The sequence below is a fragment of the Spermophilus citellus genome (assembly GCF_964194105.1).
Source record: "Spermophilus citellus genome assembly, chromosome: 13".
Classification (NCBI taxonomy): domain Eukaryota; kingdom Metazoa; phylum Chordata; class Mammalia; order Rodentia; family Sciuridae; genus Spermophilus; species Spermophilus citellus.
Window position 1 is genome coordinate 16,473,044 of NC_138193.1, and position 11,725 is coordinate 16,484,768.

Sequence of the window (11,725 nt, forward strand, 5' to 3'; positions counted from 1 at the left end):
AGATAGCTGTCTTGAATAGTACCCATGTCGATCCCGTAACTTTGGGTCAATTCACCGATTGGATATCCTCTGCCTTTTCCTTTTTTAAAGAGTGGGTGGGGGTAGGCATTTTTGGTGCAATGTGTTGCTTTGGTATGGTTCTCTGCTTGTGGTTTCTCTGTCGCCTCAAGGCCCGCAATGCTCACGATAAAGCTATGATCATACAAGCTCTTGCAGCTTTAGAATATGGCAACTCACCTCAAGTTTGGCTTGCGCAAATTAAACAGTAAATCTTTGACATGGTCGTCGCACCCCAAGTTTTATGGACATTGCACTGGGATCGACATGTCTTTCCTTGTTATTCTCTTAGTGTTGGAAAGCCCTTGCACTCTGCCGGCCTTACTGCCATTGCACGCAGATGGGTTTCCACACTAGTGCTTTTCTATCGCCTTAAGACCCGTGCCTTTCTTTTAGGGTGTTACCAACTTGTTTATCGTTGTATTTCTATACAGCCACAGTTCAGCCTCAGCTATCCCCCTTCGTCCACCATCGTCACAATACAGGATGCGAGGCAAGGCACTGCACTTGAGTGATCCTTGAAGTGGACCTCAAGGAGAGCATGTCCTATTGCATGCGGGTTAGACGCGTCCACGCCCCGTCCCACGGAGAAAGGCGTCGGCTGATATGGCCTCAGATCTGGGGAAGGCGCCTCCTTGGGGCTGAGCCATACTATGCAGCCACTTCTGCACAGTGGGATAGGACCTCTACTCTCGCCTGTGTTGTTCTTAGAAAACAAAAGGGGGAACTGTGGTGAGCCGTTTCTGCGGATTGTGGTCACCATTACAAGATGGCGCTGGCTCCGCTGTGGTCTGTGACAAACAACTCCTTATTTGGGAGAGTTGGCACATGGTTCTTTAACACCCTATGAGAAAGCTCCACGTAGCAGCTTCGCATTGGGGCTTGGGATGCTTTATTAAGGCTGGGAGGGGCATCCGAGAAAGAGAGGAAGAAATATCAGGGGCCTGAATAAACGGCTGAGAGAAGATTCCTGTTGTTGCGTCTTCCTTGCGGGCAAGGGGTCGCGACAATCCCTGACATTTTGAGCTACCCCTCTTTTTTTCCTGACTCCTGAATCACCGTATGATTAGCTCCACCAAAAAGTTTTAAGCATAATTGGTGTAAGATTTTGTTTCCTACACAATGAGCTATATATGTTACTCATTTTTGTATAATTAAATATATAAACGGTCCCACTCCTGTATATTTATTTATTTTAAAGAATAATACATTAAAAGAACAAGTTGGAACAAAAAAGTTAAAGTTACCACTAGGATGACTGGAGGGTATAGTGAAAGCAAGAAGACACGAAGCTGTTCTTTGTAGCATCATTAATGTTCTATTTCTTAATAGAAATAGTAGTTACATAGTATTTTCCACTTGTAATAATTTATTGATCTTTAGAGTTTTGATGCTGGTCAAGTATTTGCATCATTAAATAAAATCAAATTAATTTCACAAAAGGTGGTGGGGAAGAGACTATAAAAGGGCACTAGAAAATACTTTGGGTTAATGAATGAATTAATTGATTATTGAGCTGATTTTATGGATGTGTTTGTATGTCAAAAGCTAAAAGTATACACCTTAAATAGGTATAGTAATTAGGCAATAGTAATTAGCACTCAAATGTGGTAGAGTGCTTGCCTCACATACATAAGTCCCTGGGTTCAATTCCCAGGACCAAAGAAAAAAATGTAAATTTTTTGAAAATTTGTAAATTTGTAATTTTTTTGAAATTAGACATATTTTGAAAAATATGTCTAAGTTATGGTTTAAAAGATATTACACTATTAAATGATTAATTAAAAATAAACTTAAGAATTCATTAGCTAAATATCAGTCTCAATATTTTAGAAAGGCAATTTTTATAGGTAGAGAGTAGAGGAAAAAATACTAACAAAGAAGTAATATTTAAACATATTAACAGTGAATATAGCATAGAAATAAATTATCAGTAATTTCAAATGTTGTATTGAGTATACAACTAAAATTAAAAAATTCTGGTCTTCCTGTCCGTACCAGTGTGGCATGGTGCACACGGAGCAACCGAGACTCCCCAGCTGTGCTCTCAGGATGATGGAGTGGGAGACAGCCGCACCTGCGGTTGCAGAGACCCTGGACATCAAGCTCTTCAGGAAGTGGAGCACTGATGATGTGCAGATCAATGACATTTCCCTGCAGGATTACATTGCGGTGAAGGAGAAGTATGCCAAGTACCTGCCCCACAGTGCAGGATGCTATGCTGCCAAGTGCTTCTTCAAAGCACAGTGCCCCATCGTGGAGCGCCTCACTGACTCCATGATGATGCATGGCCACAACAATGGCAAGAAGTTCATGACTGTGCGCATCATCAAGCATGCCTTTGAGATCATCTACCTGCTCACTGGTGAGAACCCTCTGCAGGTCATGATAAATGCCATCATCAATAGTGTCCCCCAGAAGGATTCAACATGCATTGGGCAAGCTGGCACAGTGAGAAGGCAGGCTGTGGACGTGTCCCCACTGCTCTGTGTGAATCAGGCCATCTGGCTGCTGTGCACAGGGGCCCACGATGTGGCCTTCCTGAACATCAAGATGATTGCTGAGTGCCTGGCAGATGAGCTCATTAATGCTGCCAAGGGCTCTTCTAACTTCTACGCCATCAAGAAGAAAGAGGAGGTGGAGCGTGTGGCCAAGTCCAACTGCTGATTTCCCAGCTGCTGACCAATAAACTGTCTTTCCTTGGGGACAACTGTAAAAACAAAACAAAACAACAACAACAACAACAACAACAACAACAACAACAAAAACCAAACAAACAAACAAAAGAATTCTGGTAAATTTCACAAGTAGAATTGTTATGTTATTTATGTATTATATACTTTTAAAATGTATGGTGTGTATAATGATGCCTCATTTAATGATGTGCATGCATTCAGGAAAATTCATCATAAGGTGATTCTGTTATTTTGCTCTTGAGGCAGGGTAATTACATATTTCTAGATGACATAGACCATTATATACCTAGGTTATTATTTAGCTATTAGAGTACATACAACATTTTGCAACATATGACTGTAGGATTTAAAATGAGTTACATATTTTACTCATTTTTATATAATTAAATAAATAAATCGTTAATATAGATCTCATAATGAGGTGAATAATCAGCCCTGTGGAACTAATGACAGAATACTTAAAAAGACTCTGGTCATTTAGACAATGATAAAACACAGAAACTGAACTACCATAAAGGAGAAAAAAATGACAATATTTCCAAAGAAAGTTGCATAAAAAAATGGAGTATCTGACTAACAAAAAATGTCATTGTATCATTTCCTGGAATGAAAGCATTCACTGGTTAAAAAATAATAATTTAATATAAAAGAAAAATATAAAATATGCAAAGTTTTCACAAGAAAGAGACTGATACAGTATTTCTAGTGGTGGGTGACTATAAAACCAGCTACTTAGAAGAAAAATGAAGAAAAAATTATTGAAAATCAAGATTAGCTTAAGCATCTTAGTGAGATGCTTATTCAAAATATACTTTAGATAGGACTGGAAATGTGCCTGAGTAGTATGGTACACCTTTCTTTAATCATCTCAAATAATAAAATAATAATGATATTAAAAGACAGAGTATGGTTGTTTGTTTTCAAAGTTAAATGATACCTTTATAACAAAACAAAAAAAATTAAATGCAATTTATATTTATGATTTGATATCATTAAAGGGTGCAAACTGAAGTAACAAATTAGGAAAAACTAATTGCCTCACATATGACAAAATGTATGTCTCACATATGATAAAGGAGAAAAAGGGTCTAGAGCAAGAGGATTTCAATTTTGAAGGTAGACTTAGCAACTCATCCAGGACATAAGCAAATTAGAGGCCCTTTCTGAAAATTAAAATAAAATAAAAAGATCAGGGGATGTTGTACAGCATGCCTGATTTTAAAACTGGGTGCCAAAAAAATAAATAAAAAATTTTAAAAATGTTAAAAACAGAGACTCAAAAAAAAAATAAGAGCTAATCATGGTGGCATATTCCTACACTTCCAGAAGCTCGGGATACTCAGAAATATGAATTGTGAGTTCAATCCCAGTCTCAGAAATGTATTCAGGCCCAAAGCAATTAATTGAAACCATGTATCAAAAGATAATATACAAAAAAAGATGTAGGATGTTGTTCAGTGATAAAGTGCCTCTGGATTCAATCCCAGTACTAATAAAAGGCAGGAAAGAGACTTCAATAGCCTCCTTTTAAAAGAAAACATAGTATTCAGTAACTATAAAATAGCTCAATAGCTTTAGAAATTTGAAAATAGAAATTAAAATCATATCTGTGAGACAAAATTAAATAGTATCAGTGAACACATGGAGCAAGTAAATTCTCAGGAACTAAAGAAAGAGTAAGATTGTTATTTCTTTTAAGAAATGGCCATTGAAAATACATGTTCATTCCTCAGCAGCAGCATATGCTTATAAATATTACTGCATATCTGAACCACAATAACATATAAAGAAATGACAGTATTGGTCCAAAGAGATAAAATTGAGGCCATAGAGAAAAGGTAATGTACATTGAGAAATACATAATGAGAATAGGGTTAGAAAGACAAAGGGAATAAAGTGATAAAAATGATTTTCAGAACATATTTTCATCATAATATATCCAGTTTGACAAATATGAGTGTCATCACATAATTTTATGTAGATGTCACATATATGTGATATTTTGCATTCATGCATGTATAAAATATGCAGAGTTTGAGAAAATGAAAATATACAAAAGAACATAAAAAACTTTATCATAAACACCATTGTGTATATGGTAAAACTCATCATCTTACCAAGATGTAAAATTTCCCCTAAATCTACAATATCACCTTATTAAAATGTTAGCATATTTTACTTTTAATGAGAGAAGTGACCAGAGAAAAAATACTAAAATTCATCTGGAATGTTATATGTTATACATGAAATCAGCCCCCAATTTCTGAATTAAAAAAGAACTAATTTTACAGTAATAAAAACTAAGGAATCTTAATACAAAACAAAATCCATAGATGAATGTATATATGTGTAAAATTTTATGTATACTTAATAGAAATTTAATGGTCAACATAAATCTAAACACCTCAAGAACAATACCACATGTGAATGGTTGACATGGCCAAACCTAAAGAAAGATCATCTTGGGGCAGAATTCACTAGTATAGTTTGTGTATACAATCTTCAAAGCACTGGTTTAAAATTCCAGCCCAATTATAGAAGGCATATCTTAAGGGAGGCCATTGTTGGGTATATAAATGAATAGTAGCTCCTGACTCTCTCTCCATCCATGAATATATTAAATGGAAATATTATGTTTCAAGTTTCTCTTAGGCAAAGTAAAAAAATGAGCCGAGAGATTTATATAAACTGTACAAATGGAAAAATGTCTGCTACTTGATTTTAAAAAGCTGGGGTAGACTTGGGCCTCAGTCCAGGCTTAGGAAATGTGCTACATAATTGAAACAGAATTACCAGCAGCCAGTGACACCCAAGAAGAGTAAGATTGGGACCATATATATAACACCCTACCTCTAAATATTTTTCTGTGCTTTAAATCTTAATTTTGCTTGTGCTGAAGAAGGATCTTCACATTCATAGTACTAAGAATACAGGAAAAAAATATAGTTATCTATGTTCATGTAGGGGCATCCATGGGCTTAAAACCCTGGGATCAGGACAGAGAAGTTAAATCACAAATAATTTGGTTTATGCATTAATGGGTGTTCAGCATACAAAGAACTCTAGTCTCCAGCTTGACCCTCTAAAAATTCCATGACAGCCAATTTTTCCCAGCAGGAAAATTTTTCTTCACTGACTGATGTAATCTCTTAACATCTTCCATTCAATGGAAGAAACTAGTTACCTCACATATAAACAAAACACTCTTCAAAAGAAAGGTAGGAGGCTTAGGCAGAAGACCACAAAGAGAAAGCCATTCCAAATGCTCAAGTTCTGGGAATGAAGCTTACTACTGATCATAAGCAAATCTTCCCTAGATCACAAACTATTGGTTTTCCATTGATTTGCAAGCATCTCAATGGGCTGCCAAAATCTCAAACAGTAGTTCAGAGAAGGGGTTAGAAAGCACATACAGTTGTTAATTCCCAGAAAATGTTTTCACATATTCTCTCTGTGGCCACTTGACAGACTGAACTCTACAATCTTCCATGACAGATTTGATGCACAAGTCAAAAAGTGAACACTTGCATACTGAGCACAGGTATTAGAGCACATTTTGTCACCGGGAATGGTTGCACATGCCTGTAATTCTAGCAGTTTGGAAAGTTGAGGCAGGAGGGCCTGAGTTCAATGTTCAGCCTCAGAAAAAATGATGCACTAAGCAACTCAGTGAGACCCTGTCTCTAAATAAAATACAAAATAGGAATTGAGGTGCTCAATAGTTGAGTTCCCTTGAGTTCAATCACCAGTGCCTACCCCCCCAAAAGATAGAGAATAGTTTTGTCAATAATCTAATAACAAAAAAAGGTGAAGAAACTATGTATATGTGAAAAAGAAAACCATTGTACACTGTTGGTGAAAATGTAAGTTTAGGAAAGTCATTTGTAAAAATAATATAGACTCCTTGAACTATTTAAAACAGAAATAAAACATAAAATGGTTAAATTAATTCTGGGTGTAAATTCGAGACGTTAAAATGAGTAAGTCAAAAAATTGACTGCATGCCCATTATCATGTAGCAGTATTGCCAGTAGTCAAAGAATAATAATAAAAAAAAGACTTCAGTGAAGGATGTCTCAGAAGATTCATTTCAGGTTCAGGGCATCCAAGTACTCCCCAGGTAATCTCCACACTATATTACAAACTGCTCCCTCTTTGCAGGAGAGGACACAGATATTCAAATTGGCTATATATTCTAAAATGATATAGACATGACAGCTGTGGATACCTCAGAAACAAGTGACCCAGGAGAAAGTATGAGAATGACATGAGGACATATCATCCTGCCAAGTCTACAAAGGGGAATCCCAACTTAAATACATTTCAATAAGGTATCTCTGTCTATGGAAGAATAAGAGCGGACAAGAATAACAGTTTATTATGTTAAATTACATATATATATATATATATATATATATATATATATATATATATATAAATTATATAAAATAAAATTTGTATATATACAAATTATATATTATTTGTATATATATTTGTATTATTTGTATATATATATATATATATATATATATATATACACACACAAATTATATTTTATTTCTGTTTTAAATAGTTCAAGGAGTCTATATTATTTTCACAAATGACTTTCCTAAACTTATATTTTCACCAACAGTGTACAAGGGTTTTCTTTTTCACGTATACATAGTTTCTGGACCTTTTTTTGTTATTAGATTGTTGACAAGACTATTCTCTCTCTTTTTGGGGGGTAGGCACTGGTAATTACAAAGTATCAAATGATTCTGTTTTTTTTTTCTTTTCTCTCATATTAAATTTTCACAAACAGGGGGATAAAAATTCCATAAACAGTGCCACCTAGAACTTGGGTTGTGGCTCAGAGATAGAGCCCTCACATAGCATATGTGAGGCAATGGGTCTGATCCTTGGCAGCACATAAAAAAAAAATAAAGATAATGTGTCCACCTATAACTAAAAAATAAAATGAATATTATGAACAGTGCCATCTAGTGTTAGAAAAAATAGTTACAAAATAATGTGTCTTTGAAATATGAGAATCAGTTTATTATGTTAAATTACATCTGGATTTGAGATTCTCTCCTGATGATCATGCCAATCAGTACCACAAAATCTGAGGAGGTGCCATGCTTCCAGAAAAAATCTGTCTATATACACTTCAGGCCATGCCTGAAGATAGCATGATTGGATAGGGCAGAATGTTCAGAATTTCAGCTGCTGATGTATTTCCCACTGAATTAGCCAGTAGAGACTGGGAATGAACTTCTCTATAAGGTGATTCATTTTTGCATATACTAGAGACTATGCTGGGCAGTTCCCATCTACCAAAACCACTTTCAGCCATAACAATTGCTGTTTGAAATTTCTTTCAACGTGGTCTCCCTTTCCAGTATACAGACATGATCTCAAAACCCTGAATAGTCACTATTGACTGGCCTTCAGGGTGCCTTGCTTTCTCCCTATAGATTTTTCATTTCTGAGTGAAAGCAGAACCTGGGTTTCCTGAGCATTAAGAATGAAACTTAGAAATGAATTTGAAAAAAAAAATGTCAAGCTCCAGATATTAAAAGTCAATCAGATAGTGTAAGTCATACCTTTTGTACTTATCATATGTTGGATTGAACAATTATCACCCAAGAGCACCTGATTGGAAACTGCTTCCCTCTTAGTCTGAATCTACTGAGCCTACTATCCAAATGACAGTAGATGACATCAATTCCATGAATGAATGAGGCCAGAATAAGTCAAGATAGGTGGGTTCTTGGGTGCATTTACTTCACTTTTCTTTTAAGGTGATTAGAATTGAGTACAGATAGCAACTTTTTTAAAAGGCAAGTTTTTCCAAAAGTGATGGAGTCTAGCCTGGCAGTAGGATATGTAAATTAAGCCTTTTATGTAGGATAATATCAATGTAAAAATTATATGCATAAATATTGTTAATTATTGGAAACCATATAATGGGCAATATTTTTTTATATTTAACTTTTCTGATCTATTTTCTAAAAAGGCAGTTAGAGCTCTCCACAGGGAAGAACTCCCCTAATGTCCAGTACAAATAATAAGTTAGGCACAGGTGTAGTTTTTAACTATTTTAGTATATACAATAAAAAGGCATAGTTTAAGTTCATTTTAATAAAAAAAACTGAATATATCAAGAGTGCTATTATTGTGTGACAAATATAAAATTACTAAGAAAGAATATATATGTATTTAGAACTACATCCTCAGAACTTTCTCCATTTTAAGGCTCTAGCACATATTAATTCATAATGGCCACATTGCATTTTGAGAATATGACTCCTCTGACCCTGGTGAGTCAAAGTGTCTGGGCCCCTGCATTTCATACAAGTGGTGTGAGAATACACATTTTAATCAATGCTTTTCCACAACACCAAACAGCAATAGTGACACTGCCCTCAGAAAGAGAAGGAAGACAAAACAGACAGGGTCCAAAAGATAACGATTTTTTTTTTCTATTTGATACTGGACACAGACTTATTCCCATTTCAGATGTCAGATAGCATAAAAGAGAAGAGAGAGTCCCAAGAGTTGGATGTCTCATTTTGGTGTATCTTTTCACTGCCTTGACTCTAAAACTTAAATATATTAAAGACAAACAACTTATTTTGCAACTTATCCTTTGACCTAATGCCTAGGCTGTGTTTTCTCAGTTAGAATGAGGCACTGTGACAGTTTTAGCACCAATCTGATGTATACATGTCTGCATAAGCTAATAGCACCCCAATAGTGGTCCAGACTTAACTTAGGGAAACAGGAAAACAGTACCAATAAGGCAACTGTTATTTTCCACAGAATTTTCTCAAAGTATGTGACAGAATCTTGGTTTCCAATTATAATTGGTGAATGAGTTACTCTAGAGCTTAGTAGATTATGATTGGCCTGGTTTATTAATTCATGCTGGGCTTCTCTGTTTTTTTTTTTTTTCTTGTAGAAACAGTTAGCTGGTGACTGCTGAACTTCAGAGAGTTAGCTATCATTCTCACCAGTGGCATGTTGATTCTCTGCTTTGATAATTCCTTCTCTAATGCAGGCTTCTTATTTTGGACACAGAGGGTTTGAAAAGCAAAATCAAAAGAAATCAAGGCTTTTTGAGTGTAGGTACCATACTATTCACTTCATCTTTATTGGTTCCTATGAGCTACAATAAACTTAAAAAAATGCCAGGCACAGTGGTGCATGACCATAATCCAAGTGGCTCAAGAGACCGAAGCAGGAGGATTGTTAAAAACATTTAAACTGAGCCTCAGCAATGTCAAGGAACTAAGAAAATCAGTAAGACTCTGTCAATAATAAAATACAAAATAGGGCTGGAGATGTGGCTTGGTAGCCAAGTACTGCTGAGTTCAATCACTCATACTCCAATCACCCCACTCCACCCCAACTTCCCCCCCACCCAAAGAAAGAAATATTAGATCTAAGGACTTGGAAACAGATTCTGCATTTTAACAGGTGAGGATAAAAAAACACAATACCTAGTTTACAAATACAGAAAAGAAGGAAAATTCACCGATATCATGCACTCTATATCATACTACCCTATTTTATACATGAAGCTTATATAATGGTTTGAAGAAAAGAAACGTGTTTGAATCTCCACAGCTGTTAAACAGACCAGGTAGAATTCAGAATCAACTATGCATGAGTCCAAATCACAAAGATTTTCAGTAGACCACATATACTACATGCAAATTTTCTTACTTTCTGAGGTTTTGGATAGAGACATACCAAAAAAGCAGGATCGGTATCTATATTGTGAACATCACTGGTGGAAATAATATCCTCAAGAGTGTTCTTCTGAAGCTTCTAGAAAGAACTTGGAATAATTTTGAGTAATGGTTGATGTCTCAATTTAGAAAATCAATAATCAACAATACATTTTTAGAGAATACTGCAATGCATTCCACAGGCATGGTGATAATATATTCTTTGGAAATTCTAGAAAGAGAATACTTCATCTGTGTTCCAAAACTGCTAAAAATGAAAAATTGAAAACCCATAAAAGAGAGTGTAGAAGCACACAGCACTTTTAAACAAGACACCAAAGAATGCCCTAGAACTCTCAGATGAGATTATTATCTAGGCCTTTCTCTAAAAGAACATGAAACTACATGGAACTTGTGTCAATACAAAATGATTTTTAATGAACATAAATGGGAAGTACATTCCATGATTATGATATGTATGCATTAATAGAACACCAACTTAAATTTAATTGCAAGAATTATTCTAAATATTTAATAGAGAGAAATCCAAATATGAGTTTTAGTGAAAAAATTAATACAAATTAATGGAAAACAACTAATAATTTAAATAAAAATCAATTATAAGACACACTTGATGTAAGTAAAGCCACACCAGTCACAAGAGTGGTACCTGGTATAGAGATGAAAATTTATTTCCAGCTATTTATTAAAGAGGCCACATTTATCCTAAAGTTTTCTGATTATTAACACTTCTGTTAATAAGTGAGAATAATTTCCAATAACAAAAGTGAACAATATTTCATCTTTGTGAAATACTTAAACTAACTAAGAATGGTGGCACAAACCTAAAATTCCAGTGCCTCAAGAGGCTGAGATAGAAAAATAATAAGTTCAAAGATAGTTTCAGCAACTTAGTGAGGCTCTAAGCAACTTTGAGGGATTTTGTCTCTAAATAAATATAAAAAGGTATGGGATGTGGATCAGTGGTGCAGTGCCCCTGGGTTCAATCCCAGCTACAAAAAAAAAAAAAAAAAATCTTTAATAATGTTGTGCTTCAATTTTTCTCACTAGTTGTTCTTGTTTATGTCTCATAATATTAAGTACAAATCATCTATTATTACCTACTGTATCATATTGACATAGACATTTCCTATCACCTTAAGCCTTAAAATTATTTTAACATTCAGATAGTATATATATGAACAAGATCAGACAACACAACAATGAAAAAAAAATGAAAGTCTATAAGTAAAC

At 34.9% G+C, this 11,725-nt stretch overlaps 1 protein-coding gene across 1 annotated transcript; it reads left to right on the forward strand.

The window, feature by feature from the left end:
• Positions 1–2,063: 2,063 nt before the first annotated feature.
• LOC308632525 (small ribosomal subunit protein uS7-like) lies at positions 2,064–2,755 on the forward strand. The gene has a single exon (XM_081264675.1). It carries the CDS (start codon positions 2,065–2,067, stop codon positions 2,722–2,724), a length of 660 nt encoding a protein of 219 aa, XP_081120801.1. The 5' UTR covers position 2,064; the 3' UTR covers positions 2,725–2,755.
• Positions 2,756–11,725: the final 8,970 nt, after the last annotated feature.

Coding starts and splice junctions, on each gene's coding strand:
- LOC308632525 (XM_081264675.1), top strand. CDS start 2,065: ATGGTGCACACGGAGCAACCGAGACTCCCCAGCTGTGCTCTCAGGATG.